At 40.5% G+C, this 22,435-nt stretch overlaps 1 protein-coding gene across 9 annotated transcripts; it reads right to left on the bottom strand.

The window, feature by feature from the left end:
* Window positions 1-1,042: 1,042 nt before the first annotated feature.
* LOC308186527 (inositol 1,4,5-trisphosphate receptor-interacting protein-like 1) lies at window positions 1,043-21,866 on the bottom strand. 9 transcript variants are annotated; one of them, XM_080575290.1, is made up of 3 exons: window positions 19,198-21,865; window positions 3,099-3,181; window positions 1,043-3,018 (listed from the first exon to the last, which is right to left on the bottom strand). In XM_080575290.1, the coding sequence occupies exon 3, from the start codon at window positions 2,554-2,556 to the stop codon at window positions 1,522-1,524; it is 1,035 nt and encodes a 344-aa protein (XP_080431416.1). In that variant the 5' UTR covers window positions 2,557-3,018; window positions 3,099-3,181; window positions 19,198-21,865; the 3' UTR covers window positions 1,043-1,521. The 9 variants fall into 9 exon arrangements, with proteins under 9 accessions (XP_080431416.1, XP_080431415.1, XP_080431420.1 ...); XM_080575289.1 differs by having other exon boundaries at window positions 1,043-3,029; XM_080575294.1 differs by lacking the exon at window positions 3,099-3,181 and having other exon boundaries at window positions 1,043-2,559; window positions 19,198-21,866.
* Between the last annotated feature and the right edge of the window lie 569 nt (window positions 21,867-22,435).

The following is a 22,435-nucleotide window of genomic DNA, read 5'->3' on the forward strand; positions in this document are numbered from 1 at the left end:
TGGTGCCCAAAACTGCGTGCAGCACTCGAGGTGAGGCCGCAGCAGTGCAGAAGGCAGCGGGACAGTCACTTCCCCGGACTGGCTGTGCTGGGCTTCATGCAGCCCAGGGTGTGCTTGGCTCTTCTGGCTGCCAGGGCACGCTGCTGACTTCTATTCAACGTGCCGTCAACCAGAACCCCCAGATCACTCTCCACGGGGCTGCTGTCCGGCCTCTCATCCCCCAGTCTGTACATATATTCAGGATCACCTCTTCCTTCCCAGGTGTGGGATCCAGCACTTGCTTTTGTTGAACTTTACACAGCTGTTGATTGCTCAGCCCTCTGGTCTGTCAAGATCTCTCTGCAAGGCCTCTCTATCCTCAAGGCAGTCAGCAGCTCCACCTAATTTAGAATCATCTACAAACTTACTTAGTGTGAATTCAAGTCCTGTGCCCATATCATTTTAGAAAACATTGAAGAGAACTGGCTCTAAAATGGAGCTCTGGAGAACCCCACTGGTGACTGGCCACCAGTCTGATGTAACCCCATTTACTATAACCCTTTGAGCCTGACCTTCATCCAATTGCTCACTCATCTACTATGTATTTGTCTAGACATTTTGTCTGGATGGATATTGTGAGAAGCAGTATCAAAAGCTATGCAAACAGATTACATCAACTGGCTTCCCTGTGTGAAATACATGGGTAACCCTGTCGTAAAATTAAATTAAGCTGGTTAAATAGGACTTTCCCCTTGTGAACCCTTTTTGGCTATGACTGATGACTGTATTGTCTCTCAAGTGTTTTTCAGTAACTCTCAGAATAATCTTTGCCATGGTTTCACCTGGTACTGAGGTGAGCCTGACAGGCCTGTAATTAACAGGTCTTGGGCAGTCTACACCAGGTGGCCTTGCTTGAGCAGGGGGAATGGACCAGGTGACCTCCAGAGGTTCCTTCCAACCTCAGCTCACTTCCCCAAACACTTCCCAATTCTGTGGCAGCAGTGCGCTCAGCACCCAGTGACCACATTCCCCCATAAAGTGCAGCGCAGACACAGTCACAGTGTTTGTTCACCCAAGCAATTTATTGACATCAGTGCATAGGATGAAGCTCCTGGAGGGAACGGGCTCTCTCCAAGAGTTTGGGTGCTCACTGCCTGAAAGAGGTTGACCAGTCCAGCTGTTTGGGAGGCCGGGGACAACAGCATCCATCTTGTCAGGTACCCTCTCGTTGCCTAAGAGGAAGTGGTTGAGGGGTTTCTTCTCCAAGCAGCAGCAGAGGCGCTGCAGGAGGTCATCCAGGCGCAGGGGGCAATCTTTCCTTTGCCAGGCTTGCCAGGGCTGTGGCTGTCAGGTGGTGAATCACAGCCGTCTTCAGGGCATGGGGGGAAAAGCCTTTGCTCACCAGCATACAGGCGCAGGTCTGCAGATGTTTGAGGTGGAAGCTGTGGGGTCGGGCATGCCTGGCCGTGTGCCCGACAGACTGCATCTCTGCCACAGCGCAGCTCTTTGGCGGCGCCGTGCTGCTGGTGAAGCTGGCCGCGGCTACTCCAGGCTCAGGAAGGTGTCAGAGTCATCTAGCCGCACCCCAAGCATGATCTCAATGGAGAGGGTGCTCTCAAAGGTGTTGGCCAGCCTGAGCTTGCAGGAGCGGTGGGAGGGCAGCACCGTCAGGCGGCAGTGGCATGACTGCGGCAGAAGCTCCCAGGCTGCTTTCACCAAGGCCTGGAACCAGCGGGTGGTTTCCTCCACATCCAGGTAGGAGCCGGTGCAGAGGGTGCGTAGCAGGCTGGGCTCCTGTCTTCTCTTCAGCTCGTCCTCGGGGTGGTGGAGGAAGCACAGCATGTCCCCCACCAGCCGCTCCCTCGCGCAGGCGCACTCCAGCTCCACGCGCAGGCCGGGGTTCTTCGCTGGCGTCTCCCCCGCGGCGCCCAGCTCCGTGTGGAAGGCGTGCCCGGGGGGAGGCCTCAGGGGCACGAGCAGGCGGTAGAGGACGCTGTCCTGCCGGGCACTCCAGCCTTCGTAGAGGCAGCCCACACCAATGGCCGGCTGCAGACGTGGCTTGAAGAGAGATTTCCCGGAGAGTCTTCTGTAGGCACCAAGAAGCTCATCCACCAGCTCCTCCACCACCTTGCACTTGTCGGCCATGTACGGTGTCGGCCACTGGGCGTGATCGGCCCAAACCCTGCCCAGATCCCAGGTGTCATCGGTGTCGCTGTCGTCTTCTACACCATCTTTCTCCTTCTTCCTTGTGGAGCTGCCCTGTTTGCTGCTGCTGCCTGGCCCACGGCTCCTTTTCCTGAGCCACTGGCAGAGCCCAAGGAGCAGGACAAGGAGGTCAGTAAAGGTCCAGAGCTGCCACTGCTGCAAGGCAGTGAAGAGCAGGGCTCCCAGGGCCACCCAGCTCTGCTCCTGGCTCCTCTCCTCCATCTCATGCAGCAGCTGAGCCATGCCTTCAATCAGCTGCTCTGCATGCTGCTGCATTCGCTCGTTCGCGTCCATATCCATGTGATCATCCACGAACCACGGCTTCTGGGCAATGCCCAGCACAGCCAGGGTGAGGAAGATCAGCCGAGCCATGGCCTGCAGGAGGTGCAAACTGAACTCACTGACGGCCAAGGCCACAGTGTGGTGGCGCTGCCTGCTGCTGGCCCTGATGACAGTTCCCCCGCTGTGACTCGTCCTCTCTGCTGTCACAGGCACCACAGCTGCATCACAGCAATCCCTCTCCCTGTCCCCTCCTGTGCTCTGCTTTTCAAAGGTGAAGAGAACCTCTCCAGGGTGACTGTTGCAGAACTAAAGAGGGAGAGTCAAAAGCCATCTGGACATGGAATCACAGACTATCCCGAGTTGGAGGTTACCCATGAGGATCATCGAGCCCAGCTCCTGGCTCTCAGTCTCCTCTGCTCTAGGCTGAACAAACCAAGTGACTTCAGTTGCTCCTCATAAGCTTTCTGCTGTAGACCATCCTTGTTGACCTCCTTTGGACACTCTCTCCAGTAGTTCTGTATCCTGAGATGTATCCTCTCTGTAACCATGAATCTTACAGAAAGCTACTGAACAACATTTAAATATCTTTATGGGAAATTATCAGAGAACAATTATGATTATAGGGAAGTTACCTGCTATCTCCTGTTGGTATTCAAGCCACCTTCATCTCAGAACATTTTGTGCTTCCTTGTTTACCTTATCTTTTTTAAGTGCTCTTTGTGCAACAGAAAGTTGAGAGATGAGAAATATATATGTCACACTTCTGAAAGTACTGGGAATCTCCCAAGAGAAACATACTCATGAGACTTCTAGAACAAGCAAGATGCTTTGTCTAAACTTAAATGTTTTTATTAGGTTAGCTGAAGTTTTGAGTCAAAGGTTCTTTCCCAGCCGTGAAATGTTTTTACTAAACCCACCGATAACGTGCAAGTTACTCCCTCCTAATACAACTGTTCCTATCTAATCACAACTATGGCACTCTGCAAGAAATTATGACTCAAGTAGGAATTAATATTGCAATTAAAGGTTTTGAGTTAAGAAAAAGATTGAATAAACAGATCCAAAACACATTCTTCCTAACTGAAAACAATTAAAAAGCAGAAAAAATGAAGACAAATGTGATTTACAAAATGAAGAGTGGTACCACAAAATTGTCTCCCAAAGGGAGCAAGTGCATCAAGAAAACCAAAAAAAAAAAAAAACAACTGACTTGAAGGCAGAAATAGGTGAATCGTTAAATGGAGAAAATGGATAAAGGCTATGCAGAAAGACATTGGGAAAGTAAAATAGCAGAATTTGTTTGCATTAGATGCAGTACTTTAAATCACAGTATTTTTGTTGCTTTTCTGTCTGGCAAGAAAGTAGTGTGTTCACTTTAAGGAAGACAAATACAGTGAACAAAGAGACTATAATGTCTGGGAGAAATAAGTGATTTGTAGGCTGGTTTGTACTTTGCAACTCTGAGAACAGCATGAGCTTATATGTGTGTCAAAAAAACACTTTGGTGGGATATGTTGGAAGAGGAGATTGTTTTGAGGAAAAATCTAAGATGAAGGATAAGAACTGGTTAAAACCACCCAGAAGAAAATATTCAACCTTTATGACAGTCTGGCATAGTTTAAAAGGCCAAGAAAGGCATTCTATTCCAGGGAGACAAAAATCTCCATCCCAAGCAATGGGAACAAGAAGAATGGCAATCTGCTACCACACAAAATTATTGCAAAGTGCAGTAGAAATGCCACCTTTTTGTTCAAGATCAACAGACAGATAGCCTCCATCTTCAAGTGTTCTTTCGCTTTTAGATTTCCATTATCTTCTGCTGTTTTTTTGCCTGTTTTTTTTTTTTTTTTTTTTTTGTCATTCCAATAACTTTTGAGCTTATATATAATGGAGAGAACAAACTGTAAAACCCCCAAGCTGCCAGATGTGTTCACCCAGCTTACAAAGTGCTTATCAAAACAGTGGTATGACAATCACTTCAGGTCACTCACTTGAATAAACCTGATTAACAAAATTCATGCACATTGAATAAAATCCTTATCAGTTCATAAAATGTCAGATATAAGAACTAGTGAAGCATAGAGAATGTGTGCAAAATCCAGACCTGACCATACAAAGTCTCTTTGGCTAGAAAACTGTAGTTAAAACAGCCATCCAGGAATGCTGGCCTAGAAGGCCTGCTGGGAACATGTGGGCAAGAAGCACATCCACTCTCAGGCATTCAAATTACATGAAACTACCAGGGCAGCACAGAGTCACAGGCACTTATCACCATGATCACAATAGTTTTGTGATTCCTTGTTTCCCTGGACAAGCTGTGGGATGTTGCTGAGATGTAAACTCAATCTCATCTGCTAACTGTTCGAACGCATTGAAAAAAATCCATATCTAGTTAGTAAAAAGCAGAAAGTAAAAGTCGACATGTCTTTTGGTTACAGCACTAACAGCTATGAAAGTAAAGCTGGGCCACAAGGTGGTATACGAGGATGAATTTAACTTGATAAACAATGGAGAAAAAGGACACATCCTTTTGAAAAGACAGGACGAAGAAGAACAGTAGTATTAGGAAACGTTATTCACCTAAAGTCCACTAATCTTTCCTCGTGGTCTGTGCACATCAGCACTCTAATTTGAAATCATCTTAAACATATGTAGTAATCCAGAAAGGACAAAATGTTCCTACTTTACTTTTTACTGATATATTGTCATACTATCTCACCAATCCTATCCTTCAAGTAATGTTCTACAAAGTACAATTTTTACACTTGGAAATTTCAGCTTTTGGGGGTAAATTCTTTGTTTATTTTATTTTATATTTATTTTTTAGCATTGCTAATTGATTTCTGCTAAGAGCAGTTTTCTAAAGAAATCTGCAATGAATTTTGATAAGACATTTATGACTTCTCTTGGTTATTTTGTTTTTCTTTAGGCTCCTGACATTGGTAGCATGAATAAAAATGTATACTCCTAAGCCATTTTAACCTTTTCAACTATTATGAAAAAAAAATAAAATAAAATAAAATAAAATAAAACAAAATTTTTTTTTTTTTTAGGTTTTTTTTAGTTTCATGGGGAAAAATAGCTGAGAAATATTTTAGCTTTGTTCCTTATTTTTCTCTGTAAAATGAATATCATTTTGTAGGTAGAATTATATCATTTAAAAAAAAAAAAAAAAACAAACTTAGATTTCAAAGTTTTGATTACAAGTTAGAAGATTTCCATGCTACTTAGAAAAGCAATAAGCCATAGAAAGAAAATGTCTATCTTCAACTTTCAGTTAAATTTAACAATTATATGCGTATCCATAAATGTCTAAGATATACGGCTGATGGAAGTATTAATTTATCTCCAGTTTTTTCCCAGCAGATGCATACTGGGAATAAAAGCAGTAGAAAAGTTCCCCCCAAAAACCCTCAAGCCTTTCCTTTTACAATAGGTCAGAATAAAAGCCACATGGCAAAAAGGACACAAACAACCATCTTTCCTCTGCTAAGAGCAAAGGGAAACATCCCGTCAGTGCCTGAGTTAGATAAGCAACACAGATTCTTTCTTAGATGCTACAATACAAAGTTCCTGCTCTTCTTTCAAGCTACAGAACTTTATTCATAATCATGGGTTAATCCTCTTTAAAAGTCTGAAAGATAGCATGACTAAGAAAAGCCTTTCCAATGGCTGGGTTGTAAATCTCAAGGACTCTTATCTGTTCCAAACCTTTTCTTTTGAAATCTTCTTTTGGCAAATCTCTCAGCAGCAATCTGTCAACAGAGTTGATGCCACTGAAATTTTGAAAAATGGCAACAGCTTCAAAAAACAAATCCAAAACATTGGCAAACATTATTATTTTCAAAGCAATAAGTAATTTCAAAATAATAATTTTTAATGATCTTTTGCAATCAACTGCACTGGGAAATTCCACCATGACAATGCTGTTTGTGACCAGACTGACTGAACTGAATGGAAAGATTCCTGTTGACACGGATGGGTTTGCAGGGCACTGTCTAAAATCTTTGATGCTTTTCCAAGTGGCTACATTTTTGGAAGAAATAATATGCCTCAACAGCAGAGTAAGATTTCTCCCTGACATACAGGTTTCACTTCAATAATACCGATAGAATTTCCTAGATCAAAACTCCTAGACTGATCTGTAGAGTGAAACTCAATGTTATTACACTGTAGGTGCAGGCAGTATTAACAGCAGGAGGCTATCATTTGGAAGTCAGATTTCATAGTGTGTATCCTGATGTAAGGTAAGGACAATTCCATTGTACAAACTAAGGCATCTCCTTAAATATTTATATTTATTTCATATTTATAGAGGGAAAATATAGAAAAAAGCAATGTGATCCAAATCTCAATTAGATATGCAGAGCTGATTCATTCTGATTGACTGTTCCCATACTAAAACCCAAAGAAACTCAAAACCAAATTCTGAAAATTGTTTGCATATCATAGTCTTTGTAGTCTTCCCTGCAACCTTGCAAACCTCCACGTGAAGCAAGTATGAGAGTACAGCTGACAACTGAAAACCATCTGAAGCATAGGAAGGATGTGGGAACAATGAGAGGTACAAGCTGAGACAGCTGTTTTGGCGTTAATGCCTTGTTCGCTCCTGACTCGCAGTCCCTCATCACCCACACTGCACGTGTCCTCTCAGAGATGATTAGTTTTGCCATGAATCAGATGACTTGTAAGCAAAGCCCAAACATGTCCCCTAGATTCCTCACTCTAGGGACTGCCAAATGGACAACATGAGGTGACTGCTTCAGGTTTGGCTCTCTGGACCATACACAATCCTCCAAAACTGATCAGGGTTTACAATTTTAGGTGCTTCCACATGCCCTAATGGCACTCCTTAGGGCACATAACATGCTCCCTCAGTTTCACACTACGGAACAGCATTCTGATGAGCTGCAATGTATTCTTCATATTATTTCATACATTTTTAAAAGTAAAAAACAAAAGCAAAAAATATACACCTTGCCTGCAGTTGACTGACCACACGGGGTGGACAGAGCCTGCTCCAGAGGAGGTGAAGACTGAGAAGTGGGGATTTAAGCAGCTTTGTGCTACCTGGCCTAGGACCAAACATCACCCCTGAGAGCTGATGCAGTCAGCAGCATCTATGTTGCCACAGACCAACAGGAGGAAATTACAAGGCCAGAACTATATCAGACACTAGCAGCTCCCTGGTGAATATAGTATAGTGTCTTACCAGTGACATAGTGATATCCTATCATTGCAGGAATCACATTTATTCATTTATCTAATTATTTCAGGATGCCAATTGAGCAGTGATTCGGTGCCTTTCAGCTTAGCTCAGGGCCATCAAAATACCCTGAGTATTTTATGCCCTCCTTCAGAAAAAGTTTTCTATAGTTAATACAGAGTTACAGTAGTTAAGCCTCAGAAGGCAAATCAGTGGGTGAGAGGCAGAGCAGTACAAATGTGCAAATCTGCACAACTCCATCCTACCCCCACAGAATGTTCCTTGAATTCAATGTTTTCACTGCGGAGCTTGTTGCAGCCACCACAGCTACATGCTGATAGCACAAACATCTGTCCCACTCTGCAGGCTGCTCTGGCTGGGCTGAGCGCGACCCCTTAGGCAAAGAGAGGCAGGTGGAGCACATGCACCTAGTGTCTGCAGCAGCTCCAGCCAGTCCTCTGTGAGCTGGTGCAGCTGGCAGAAAAAGAAATAAGTAAACCCCAGACATCCCCTCAAACCTTTCCTTTCACAACAGCTCAGAGTAGGGGTAGCAGCCAGATAAAATCCTGTCTTCTACAAGCTTGAGCGGTTCTGTGAACAACAGAAATTGGTTTGATTGCTCGCAGAATCAGCATACTGTAAACGCAAACAAGACAGTGATGTAATTTACATTATTTTTAATTTGGAAGGGAAAATATAATTAATGCTTAATTCTTTTCTCATGTGTGCATTGACTTAATTATTATTCCAGTGCAAAACCGAAAGAATTATGTCCACAGCACTGTTTGCAATACTGCTAATATTACAGACCCTGCTTTGATTATTTTCATTTAAAAAAAAATAATCTGATGCAAACATGTCAGAGAAGCCTTTTGATACAGTTATTTATTTCACATTGAAGGATGGCTGCCTTCATAATGAAGGCTAGTTCAGTCAACTGCAGATAAAAGAATGTCTGACTTACATGATATCCAATACCAGAAATGGGCAAACTCTATGCTGATCTTTAGAGGAAGAAAAAGAGCACTCAATGAAAGATGAGAAAAAATAAGTTAATGTTTCACGTGGAAAAGTCAGATTATTTCTTTCACTCACCCCAAATCTGTTTACTATAAAATGGTAAATTCTTTGTCTGTGTGTCTCTTGAGCTCACGTCCACAAAAATAAGGAAAATCTGAAATAATTATTTGTAGTAAGTTGAAGCATCCAGAGAGAAGTTACACAAAAAGCTATCTCCCTCAGCATCCATTTATTAATTTCAGCTTTTGTTGAGAGTTCAGTGAACTAGTCCTTTTAAATGTAAACCATTTTACTTAGTTTTAGCTGACATAGAAATTTTTATAAGTGTATTCTAAGGAGGAGCTACCTGAACAAAACCACATATCAATGCTATCTTAAAATGACTCTGTGGTCCCATGACCAGAATGAACTGAGAAAACAACTAAAATGTCAGCTGCATATTGTCTGAAACTTCCACAGGGACCAACAGGTCTGAACTTTTTCAATTAATCTTTCAAGCAGCATCACATTTGTACAGAACTCCACTAACCCTGCACAAGTTAGTCAAACTTTCCTGAAATTCTTTTGGCAATGTTTATAATAAATGGATTCATAAAATGAAAGAAGAGCGGAGCTGGCAGGAAATGAGACTGAAAAAACTGAAAAGAAAAAACTACATAAATTTTCTGCCCGATGTGGGAAATATATAGCATTTTAAATAATCATTCAAATACATGGGAAGGTGTTTCTCTTTTTTAAACATACTGAAAAAGACCATCTATAACTAGGTAATAGAAATTCCTATTGCAATGGTACCAGAGTATAATGATTTCCTTCCTGATTTTGTATAAATAATAAAAGACTGCTATGAGTGACAGTTTTCCTGCAGCTAGCACAACAGCAAACAAGAATAGCAAATAAGACTGTCTAATCTGGAGAGAAATATTTCTGTTCTGAGTAGATGTTTAAAATTATTTAAAGTTCAGTTTACTTTTATTATTGGATTCATTTTTTCTGTCTTTTTTGAATATAGCACTTCTTGGAAGATCAGAAAAAAAATAAAAAATATATTTTTTATAAGTCTTTCATCTGGAGTGAAACCCACAAACACAAAGTTGTTATGCTTTGTGGCTGAGGCAGGTCTTAAGACAGTTTATCCTGAATCTTAGCAGACTATGATTTATCAAGTACAGCAGTGATGCTGCTATAAGTGGCAACTGTGCTGTCAGACTCTGTAGTGTAAATACAATCCCACTTATTAATGCTTTCCAATTAAATCAAGATACTTGGCATCATTGTAAAAGAGACCATGAACACTCCCAAATATTTTCTTCAGGCTACAAGCACCAATTCAGTTACACCAACCAATTCAGTCGGCCCTAGGCCAATCCTTTGAGCTTTGCCCTGACTATACATAGAAAAAGCATTTATTTTCAACCAAACTAGTCCCATCAAACCAGAGTAGCACGACAGAGCATACCACTTACTATCACCCCACAAATACTGCCGCTGCTAAAATATGGAGGAAGGGGAAAATGAAGGAAGGAGGAAGGGAAAAATCTCAAATCAGCCTGTGGTACAATCCTATTGAAGATACGGCAGGTTTAGTTTTAATTTGGGTGTTAGTCAAGGCAGCCTTTTTTACATGAACTAGATGCATGAGTTGGTTTAACATGGAATTTAAATATAACTTTTTTGCTGAGTGGCCAATCTCATCCATGTGTTTAATTTTAGATAGTTGTACAATAAATAAGGCTCACAAGAAATTATGGTGGGGGAGGGATAAGAGTCACTCAATTTCAAACCTGGGGACACACGGGTAACCTGACAGGTTTATATGTCAGCACTCACTGGGAGACCATCTACATGGCTAAGGGAGAGAGAGTCTTCATGTCTCTGTATAAGAAGAAGACAGAAGTGCCCAAGATCTGTCCAGAAAGGGGATGTTTTTATGTTATTTGTTCTTTTTGTTTGCAAAGGAAAGATGGACTGAATAAGTTACATTCATAAACTGCACTCACGCTTTATGTATACATGTATGTTATTCAGCTACAGGAAATATATTTAGTTTTCCTCTGAGGGGAAGTCATCTGGCATGATCATGGCAAGGGAAAACAACACACCTGGGTCACTCCATCACTGAAACACAAACTGCACCCAAATTCCAAATAGCAACGCACTAGCTCACACATGGAACTACAGGTACCTGTCAACTACAAAGCAGCCAGGCTGTTTCAGAACTAGCTAGGTGATAACACGGGCAAGGTGGGGGCTGATCTGCCCACAGGAGTCACCGTTCAAAGCCTCTGAATTTTGCATAAACAGACATATGGCAACCTGAAACTTTTTTTCGGCTTATGTACCTCCTACGAGCTTTTCCTACAGGAAATACAAAGTTTTAGTACTATTTTTTATTTACAGATTGTGCCATTAAAGTGTGTGATTTGGGATCCCAGGTTATTGAAGCCTTCTGTAACATTTATATATTTGACTGCATGCTTAAATTTCTTATGATCACTTTCTTCCCACCTGCCTTACCCCTAAGAGAACCTAAAGAGGCATGACTATTCACACAGCAGATAAAACTATGTATTTGTAGGTAAATAAACAAATAGTAGAACTTGCAAAATTCTAATACTATTTGTGATGGCCAGTTAATAAGCCATATTTGAAACAATATTTAGGGTCGTTAAATATTATTTGGCAAGGTACAGATCAATGCGTGAATTTTCTGAACCCTTAGGTTTACCTACTTAATTCACCAAACAAACAATTACACCAACAAACAAATTTTAAGACACACACACACAAACACAGTAATGCAGCTGAAAGGTGAAGAGATGCAGTAGATGACTGGAAATTTGCAGCATTTGGGTCTCTCAATGACTAACAGACTTGTTCTGCTCCTTGAGACATGAAAGCACATCTCATTCCTCTTGGAACTACAGCATAGGGTTGACTTCCTTGGCTTGTACTTCTGGTATTAAAATGCAGCTTCTGTTTGTCTTTGCCAGCAAGAACACCTGGTTGTCTCGCTAAACAGATGTTCCCAACAGAATAGAAGATGAATGGTTTCTCTGACCTCGCTATTGAATGCAAATGTTCTTGTCAACTTTAACTGAAGCTGAACTAGTTCATTTCTGATGTCATCATGAGGAATGATATAAATCCTTGGAATTGTCTTTCAGACCCTGTGATTACAATCACACATGCATCCATACACAAACGTACCTCTTTAGCACCCCATCTTTCTTTTTGATCGACGTGAGGAAGTAACTTTGCAGAAAGATCTACAGTCCTACTCAGATCTACTCAAAGACACTTCGGCACTGTCACTAGTCCTCCTTTCCTGATTTTGTTAAAGTCACCAAGCAAGAGTTTCTTCCAGTAAGGAGGAGAATATTTATATTACCAATGATAAGGATTATGACAGCATCAATTGTTTAAACTATGAGAGTCCACCACTTAAACACAGATCATGCTATTATAAGGAAACCCATGATTAGCAATCAGAAAACATTATTTGCAGAGTATATAAAATTTCACTGTCCCTTTCAAACCTACAATACATATTACTATGTCTACTGGAATTTAATTTAAAGCCTATTGCATTAGTTATGGTAATATCTTAGTCAATCCTCTAACAGACTAAAACAATCCATAAACCAGAATCAAATCAATAGCTTTCTGTTTCTCTCCCCATTTTTTTCTTTGTGTATGTGTGTATGCATGTGCAAGCATTGTCTTTTTCTAGCCCTTTTCCCTAGGAAGAGTTTAATGTCCTTGTGTTCAAGAGGTCCTGGGCAAAAACACATCCAAGGAATGGACCTTGCTGAAACTGTGCACAAATGTGCAGATAAAGACTCTGAACTGGAATAATAATAATATATATTTTTAATTAACACAGTTTCAAGTTCTCTCTTTCTCTGTACCATTAGCAGATGGTTTACTTGTATGCTACTATAACATGTACCAAAATGAGTCAAAACAATCAACAATATATAAATTACTAAGTATTTGCATGCACTGTCTACATTCCCCATACCTATTCTATTTTCTCTGATAGAAAACTGAACAGCTAACTCACATAATCAATAATGCCAACTATTACATACCAAATTTACCTAACTAGATTGTATTGTATTCTTTAAAATATGGTACCTGGGATAATTTTGCCATTATTTTAACTTACCAATAGAGCTACATATCTGTTGTACTGCCTTTTGTGTGCAATATTATGAGATAATAACTGAATCACAATCAAGAGAACAGAAATCCTTATTTGTTTGGTTTTTATCCAAATCAGTGAACTGCATTTTATAATCACCATCAAACTATTTTCATTCTTTATTCTTCAATTTACATTTTTATATAATGGATATGATAAGAACACTCACAAGCGTATCAGTAAATAATGTAATATATATTTAATAGACACAGCACAAAACTTCTTTTACTAGACCTGCTTTGCTTTGCTTCTTATTTCTCATTTCTCCTGAGCGCTCCTGTGTACAACAGAGGAACGTGACCGGTCAAGGCATTTGGTTCCTACACCTTAATACCATTGCCAAGAGCACTTCAAAGCATGTGTTCTTTGAATACATTGTGCTTAGTGCTGCTGTGTGAAGGAGGATGACGGTTTCATAGCTAGGAGGCTTTCTTGTGACCAACTCTGTATGCAGAGAAGTAATTATACAGCAAAAAGACTCAGCTTATGTCCTTGACTTATTTTCTAAATGGTATTATCTGCCATCAATAGTATATATTTAATAGAAAATGAAGGCCTAGTAATTAGGTTTTGATTTCAGTTTTAATCTGTCATTTGATCAGACAGCTCCTTGAAAAAGTACAATAAACTTTGCAGCTTTAAATCAATTCTATCATGCATTCACAGCTGGAAATGAACCTAGTTCAGTATGTTATTATCCAAAAAATAATGCATGAATAGATATGGATAGGCGGGGATTATAGATGTGCAGTTTTTGGACACAGGTAACAAATATTGTTATCAGTAAGTCATTTTGTCGATACTGAAACCTTTTTGCTAGACTTTGAGTGTCTGTGCTGCAGAGCAGCATCTGCTGAGACATCATTCAGGCTCCTTTGTGACTGGTAAAGAACATATAAAAATGCAAAGGGTTAAATTTATTTTGCGTTATGGGCATCAGCACATACACCATGCTTTACTACTCATGCTTACTAGGTCTGCTAAATCTCTTCTGGTCCAGGAACCCAAATGGCTACCAGATGCCAGCAGCATTCTCTTGTGATTGAAATTTAGACACATACATGTACACACACACATTTTTACTTTTTACAGCTGTACTTCAGCCTTGCTCACTCACACTGCTGTGTTTCCTATGAAACATATCAAAACGTGTCCTCATACGGACTGACCCTGGCTTATTAGCTCATTTATTTACCAGTGGAATACCTTCCCAGTGCAGTACACACACACAAACAAAAACCTGAGGTCTGTTTATGAAAGTGCAGCATCCACAGCTGCTGCTCTGAAAGGTGATCAGTCGCTATTGTTCAAACACTGTCATCAGAGGTCCTGAAGCTGAGCGATCCCAGCAGCTCCCAGTGCCAGTCATTCTGCTCCCATCCTCTTCTCCTTGCACACTGGAGGACTGGGCTGAGTTTCCACAAGTGCCCGTGCAAGCTGCTCTGGATTTCCCAGGGCAGCAGCATGGTTTGGGGGGATTTCAGGTATTAATTATTAGAGACTTTTGTTGTGCACTTTTGCACTGCTGAGAATTTGGGATTATAAAAGCCGGATAGGTCTAGTAAAAGCAGTTTTTTATGCTGTGAATATTTAGCATATTTCATCAGCATTTTGGTCAACATCTTAAGGACTATTCAAATTTGGCAGCAGAGAAAAAACAAGGATCCTTAGAAAGTTTCAGCAATCAAACCTTCTCAGACTCTCTCTCTGGAGAATGCCTTTAGCCTGAGTAACTCCTGTCAAAAGCCTGTATCCTTTAAGTCTCTCTATTGCACTAAGCTTTACGTGAATTCAGACAATGCTTCATATAATCGCAGAAATTGGGCATAAGAAGCACTCAGTCACCCTGTCCTTCCTCTGCTTGAAATAGAGTTCAGTGCTCAATGGCAACATCTGGCCAAATAGGAAAGGGCCTGTTGAGCAAAAAAGTTGATGTTAAGGACCTGAAATACATTCATAACATACTTGGGGGAGTTTTACTTCAGACTAGCTTTAGCTTGAAGACTAGTGCCCATTACTGGTTGGAGCAAATAGACATATTCCTGGAGCATGTTTTCTGGCTTAGTTTATCCCCAAAGTAATCTCCTTCACGTGCAATGAGACTGCTCCATCACGGAAAGCAATACACAGTAAGGAAGGACAGCGAGAGATGAACTGCAAGACCTCACTCACATGCTAAAGCAGGCATACCTGGGGAAACCTGATGGTGATCGTCTGTGAAGGTAGAGCAGTCATCATACCCCAAATTGCCCCTCTGTTTTCTTCCTGGCAGATAGTCTGATGTGTTCTTTACTTGTTTTCATCTCATCTATCTGTGGCTCATCTTAACCCCTTCCTGCTCTTAAGCTTCAGATATTCACAGTCATACTTCCACAGATAGCTTTGGATATCTGAGCTATCCACCAGAAACATGGGAAAAAAGGAAAAAAATAATAATCAGCCTGGCCTTTCAGTGCTTCAGCTGTGGCCACTTCCAGTGATACACATGCTACTGCTAGTCCATTCTCAAAAGCTTCCAGTGGAGACCTTAGGCCAGTGAAACAGAATGAGTTTTGCACACGATTTTGAAGTATAATTCAGAGAACATTACCACCAACCTGTAATCCTAGCAGGAATTTTCTCTCTCCCTTGATTACAGTCATTAATGTTACAAACAACTGTCCATCTCTGCTCTAGGACCATTCATTCTGCACATTTAAAACAGTCACCTGTTAACTCTCAAGTAGCTTTTAGAAGCAGCATGTTTAAAATCAAATTAGCAAAGAAGCTCAAAAATATTGAATCACTGAATTTGCACTTATTTCAAATTCCTTTTTATTTCCACACTTTTCTTGTTTAGCTATGGCTTTATTACATTTGGCTTCTTTAAAAGCTGATGATTTGATTTTTAGTCAGGAGAATGACTAACCAAAAAAAAAAAGGAAAAAAAAAGGAAGAGGAGATACTGGGCTCTGTGCTGTAAGCTTGGAAGAACAGTTTTCCTACAGAATAAAGCTACAACCTCTGATTTAATTCCCAGATTGTTTACTGGCACTCTCACAAAACTGTATTTAGTTAGGTCGATATTTTGTATTCATTGGGGTATTTACAGAAAAAAATCAGAGAGCAGTTCCTATCTGTAAGAGAGATCTGTTTATTTTGCTGTACAACAAGTGTTGCTTAAATTTTTAAACAGAATTTCTGATAGTCGAAAGAAAAACAAGTAGAAAAGGGTATTAGCCAAAATATCTGTCAGCTAAACAGAACTTGTAAATCCAGTTAAACAACTAAAGGGCACTGCACTGTCAAATCATCAGATTGCAGATCCCTGCCCTGTGGTTTGCTGTCTTTTAGAAGAGAATGCAAACTGTTTAGCTTTCCCAAACCCTCTCCCCCTCCATCTGCCTACTGACCCATGCAGCTGCCTTAGCGTTTGCATTCGCTCCACTGGAAGTTTCATGCCTGCCTTGATAGAAGAAAGTAAAATGTTGCAGTGACAGCAGCTTCAGTGGGACCGAGCAAAGAATGATGGAGAAGACTAAATGTGTTATTTCTGTGGATACCTGAGAATTGGATAAGAAAACTTTGTGAATCACTGTGTACCAGCACTGTCAGAACAGAACATTTTGAGAGAAAAATGAAAAATACACAAAACCCCGAAGTGTAGTTTGTGTCACTGTTAGGAAGAGCAGGCAAAATATGTAAAGATGATGTGCTGCACAGAAATTTAAGTACTCAAATAAAGAACGCAAGCATAAATGTTTAACCTGCTGAAATTCACATTAAATTCTACAGAGACGGGTTCATAATAAAAGCAGCTTGTCTGTTCTTGACCATCGTTTCCTTCACCCTGGCATTTAGTGAAAATGCATTCTGGAAGGTAATTGAGCATGCTTTTCTTCCTTCTTCTGGGGCCCATAAGGTTATTTACAAAAGAATATTTAAAACAGTAATAATGTGGTGGATCTCTACAGATAGTTTCCTCAGCTATTCATGCAGGTAATCTTTTGAAGGGGCACGTACTGGTTGGCGACCTTACACAGGAGTCACTGAGGCAGGATACCCCACAGAAATGGTCAACAAAGGAAAACTGCAAGCCAACATACTTCATTAGAGAGGGAAATGAGTAAAAAACGAACTTTCTCTGGAAATACAGTGTAGCAAAAAATGTTATTTCCGGTAACATTTTGCACAATTAAAAAACATTCAGGTGACATGAAAGACACTGCCTGTGATAGCCTGTGTTACAGCTTTTGTATTTTCTTGCATTTTATATTTCTGTTTTGTCGCTCCATAGGCAATTCAAGCAAACTGTCAGACATAACATCTCGGGGGGTAGGACTGATATCAGGTGATATTTAGTGAATTTACAGGCAGTGTTGCAATTAGCTGTGTCCAAATTTTAAAAGCTATCCAACCACAAGCCCTAGATTAATTTCAGTCTGAAATAACACTCTTTATTCCCCATTCTCAACATACAAAGTTAGTTACGTTTATTCCCGTAGGCTGTATCACTGGGCAAAAGAGATCAAGGGCTTCTCATTATTTTTGGTGAAACTCAAAGTTTAAAGGAGATGACTACTCCATTCAGTGATAGTAATCTCTTTAATCACAGTGAGTTGAGTTCAACAGTACAATATTTACATTTGATGTTCTAAAACAAATTGAAGTCTTCGCTTTTGAAGACAATGATAATCACAGGAAAACTGGAGCCACTTTTCTAAATAAATTTCACTATGCTCTACTGTACATTGCCGGAGTTAAGAACCTGTGAGCAATGAAATTATAGACACTACCAGAAATTGCTGGAACGAAAGCACTTGGTGATTCTTTTCTGAGCAGAAAATTGCCAGAGAAGGTCTCTGCATAACATGTGGTATACCACTTATTTCCATCTTCTCTTTTGAACAGGAACACATACATTGACTATGCAGAACAATACAATTTTACTAAAACTTACCATTATAAAAAGCGGAACCAAGGTCCAGCAGATGAGTCACCGAAAACTGAATAATGCTGGTCCAAAACTTTGCCCCTGCTAGGCTGTCTTGGGAAGGATACTTTACCTACTTCTCCATGCATGTTTTTGTCTTGAGCCAGTGTCTTTGGAGATGACTGTTACACAAATACTGGCAAGTAAAGGTGCTAATCTGTGAAGTCACCTTCCTACCTTTTCAGCCATCCCATGAAACACAACACTTGTGCATCAGACTTCAATGAAGTTGCTACCTAGAACATGCAATATCTCCTTTTATATTTCCAAACCAGAAAACCTAGATTGATTTCTGTCTGAAATAACACACTTTATTCCCCATTTTCAACATACAAAGTTAGCTCTGTTTATTCCCATAGCCTGTATCACCAGGCAAAAGAGATCAAAGTCTTTTCATTATTTTCTGGCGAAATCATACCAGTAAGACAACCTATCACTAAAACTACTGAGTATCTCCTATCTAACAGCCCATTCCACTAATAGATGAGGACCATATAGTTTCAAAGCCTTTGTACTTTCCTTCATACATAATTCTTTTGGTCAGGCAGTTTCTCCTTTCTTCTTTTAGTCTCCTGAAGTCTAGGACTAGGCTTGACAAACAAACACTAGGATGTCTACTTATACTCTTCTACATTATTCAAAATGGAACTTATGTGCATAAATGTCTTTCCATCTACATCAATACACCCTTTAACACTTTTATGATACGGTTTAAGCTGGGAAAACTATCTCTTTTAATAACTACAGAAATTACTGGACCAGTTTTGACTTCATTGCATAAAGTAAAATATTAATGAATGGTTGAAGAAAACCATCTTTAAAGCTTATTACAGTACTTGAATGAAAGTACAAAAGGATTTGCTCTCAAGAATTATCTAGCTGCACTTCGTAGACAATTACACACATTATCTGAAAGCAAACATGTTACAAACAGCATCCCATTTCCAAACGGACACAACAGATATGGCCCACTATTCAAGATGCCATATCTCAATTACCTGAAATGACAACTTCAGCAAATCAACTCAATTCAATCTATTATTATTATTATTATTATTATTTACCAGTCACAACCTTGTCTGGCCATTGCCACTTCCTAAAATGAAGTTTGTTTGCAAATGCTTATGACATGGAAAAACCCAAGACAGGAGAAAAGTATTTCTGAAGTTTTAACATACTAGTATAGCTTTCTGTATCCCAGGATGAATGAATGGAAACATTATGGTGTTGCACTGCACAAAGAAGTTTGCTAAATCTTGAACAATGTGAAATTAACCTCAAGCAATATGAGAGATGTGTGGTTGTTTAAACAAAGTTAATACTTACTTAGGTCCTATCTCCATCTTCCCTTTTCCTGTTTTCTTTAACAGAAGTTTAACTACTCCTCAGCACACAGTCTTGCTAGATCCTTGAGTTTTGCCTCAGCTACACTGCAGCTCCTCTAACAATAAAGCACATCTCCCCACTTCTCAATAGCTTAATGGTGTAACTAATTGATCTCAATTCCTTTGCAAGTACCCTCATTAAAAACAAACAAGCCACTATTGCTGCTCCCATTTACTTCTGTCAGAAAAGCTCTTTAAACTTCAGGAAATGTGGATGTTTGGTCCAATAAGCGCCAGCAAGTTCAGATCCACTCTAACACTCACCTGAACTCTCTCAACCCCATTTAAAATGAGTCAGAGATAGCCGGAGAATTAGATTTAGCTCTCTCCAGCTGATACCAGTTGTACTAAACTACCCTGGAGAGGCTCTTGCACTTCTTTTGCCGGTGCTAGCCAGAATTTATTACAAAGGTTTCAGAATGTATAAAGTTTTGTTGTTGTTATGGTAAAGAAGAAATATGATTGGTTTCTGTTGGTACTTCAGGTAAAACCATGGCTAAAGTGAGCTATGCTACAAACTCTGGATCCTTGTGCTTTATCTGAAGTAACTCAGCCATGCTGGGTCCTAAAACCAAGGCCTCAGTCTTTGGCATCATTTCCACAGTGAAAAATGATCCAGAAAACATCTTTCTTTTCCATTATTTCTTGATACTCTTGCTTTGCACTTTTGTGCCCACCGCCTTCTTGAGAGGGGAGTGATCCAGGACTCGGGTACTACAAATTCCTCCTCTTGGCCCAGCTGGTGAAATGCCCCATATGGCCAGGGTAACAGGGCCGTGCTGTGGGCTGTGAGGAGGCAGGGGCCTGGAGCACCACCGAGGACAGCAGACCTTCAAGGCTGCCAGCTCCCAGGCTGTGGGCCGGGGCTGAGAGCAGGGGGGGCCCTGCTGCACAGGTACCGGTGGCAGCCTGCTCTTGCTGCTTGGCTCCCTTCTTGCTTGGCCTTGCAGAATACTGGCGGCTGAAGGGAGTGGCTTTCTAGACAGAGATAGGTTTGGGCGGCTTAAATGCCTTTGTGAGCTTAAATTGCCCCCGTTACCTGTGGCTAGCTGACAGCCCACTGTGAACCAAACGCCATGTGTTAGCATTAAAGATTTCCAGTATGTCAATTTTTTTTCCCTTTAATCTAGAAGGTTACTGTCACAGCTGATGCACAGACCAACCCTTTTGCTTACCAATCAAGTTAACATATGCTTTTAGCTGATGGCTGCTGGCTTTGTAGCACCCAGAGCTACAATAATATGGTTATTTTGGAATCTTCTGCACAGGATGGAGGAGAAGGGAATAAAGATAGAAAAACTCTGTTTGCACGGTGGTGTTTTCAGTTTGAATTTTTGAAGGTAATTTTTTGCTCATAATCCAATTTGATTTGCTGTTTCCTTTGCTGAATGGCATGAAAAAAAATCAAGCTGAGCCCTAACATGAGGAAGGACCTTGTGGCAGAGGAATTTTTTTTCATTACTTCAGGTGACCACAAATATCAGAAGAACTCATTACCTGTTAGAACAGCAAACTGTAAAAGCAGAAGGAATCCCTCCACTCTCTTCCTCTGCTAAGGGACAAACTGCTTAACCTCTCATTCCCATGAATCATTTTGACTGCTCAGCTATGTAAGCAATTATCAGAGTGAGTGGAAGTACTGCAAGTCATTTGTAAAGTAAGGAAAGGATTTTAAACTTGGAAAAGTTGAAAGTTAGGAATCATGAAACCTATGAATAAAAGAAGAAAGTGAGCACTATTCCCCAGTGTGGCTTTCAGAAAGCAGCTGATAGTTGTTTAAACAGTGCATATCACTTATTATTTTTTTGTGAGGATAACTAATTACATTACAGTGGCATTATAAATGCCACTCAAATGCAAAGCTGGCGGTTTATGAGCTCCAAATATTTGCACAGAACAGCAGCTGGACTTCACTGAAGGTGTCACACTGTACACAGCTCTATTAGGCACACAAGGAAAGCTCTGAGGGGGTTAAAAGTCAATCGTAAGACCTGGGACCACTGCCAATAAGCTTGTACCTGGCCAGGCTTAAATTGAATTTTAGCTGCCAAATGTACATTTTCAGATCTCCAGAGGAAGCTGGTTCCTTCGTGTGGGTGAAGTAGACAGAAGCAGCTGCTGAAATGGAAACCATTGCATCAAACAACTTGGGAACTGATTGAATTTAAAATTGGACTTTCGTATTCCTTGATTTTTGCCTCAGAATGCATTGAGGGGATGCAGGTGGCTGATAAACAGAAATGTATCACTCAGCCAAGAGGTTAAAGAAAACCCTCCAAACAAACAAGAATTTTGTCTTTTGGGAGGGGGAAAGAAACCTCAGCAAAGTCAACAATGAGATACAGAACCAGGTTCTTATTAGGTGTAAATCAGTGGAGCTATTCTAGTTTACATCAGCATTAGTAGACTGAGGCCTAGATTTCTCAGCTAAGCCAGAGTAAACTTGATGGAATAGTGTATTAACTTTGAATATAATTACACACAAATCTTACCCCAATATTATTTCAAACCTAGGATTAGAGCTGGACTTGATATAATGCATACTCCACCCCCAGCAATGCTTTTCCCCTAAAATAAAAAGTGGTCATTTTTCAAACTTGCACACAAGCACAATAAAAAGAATGTTAAGATTTCCAAGTCCAACGTTTCACAGTGAAAACTTCCTGAATTATTCTCATATCATAACGGAAGAGCTGGGTCACATCCTAATTTTGTGCCCTAGAGGATTTCAGATAATTCTGACCTTGGGTCCCCAGGTGGTGTGGTTTCCTTCAGCATCAGTGGGAACTGCATTGCATTTACAGCAGTGAAGAATGTCGTTTAGCGTGTTCATTCAGCTGAGTCCAAGATATAAATGCACTGTTGCTTACCGCATAGGCACCCACCTTGTCACCACTGATGGTCTCAGTGCCTGCTTCTAGCTCCTATATAGGAGTGAGGAAGTCTGTGTTTTGTGTGACAACTTTTCATTTGAAGCACATTCCGAAAAATACAAAGAGACAGAAGAAATACAAAGAATCAGAAGAAATACAGAAAATATTTAATGTCCCCAAAACCACGTAAAACTGGCGGCGTAACAGTTTTCTATGACTCTTCCTTGCTTAGTAGTCATTCTTGGTAATGTGGCAAGTTAATCATTGCTCAGACTTTACCTCAACTGAAATCATGTTCTTAAAAGT

This window comes from Anser brachyrhynchus, assembly GCF_964034855.1.
Source record: "Anser brachyrhynchus genome assembly, chromosome: 1".
Taxonomy (NCBI): Eukaryota; Metazoa; Chordata; class Aves; order Anseriformes; family Anatidae; genus Anser; species Anser brachyrhynchus.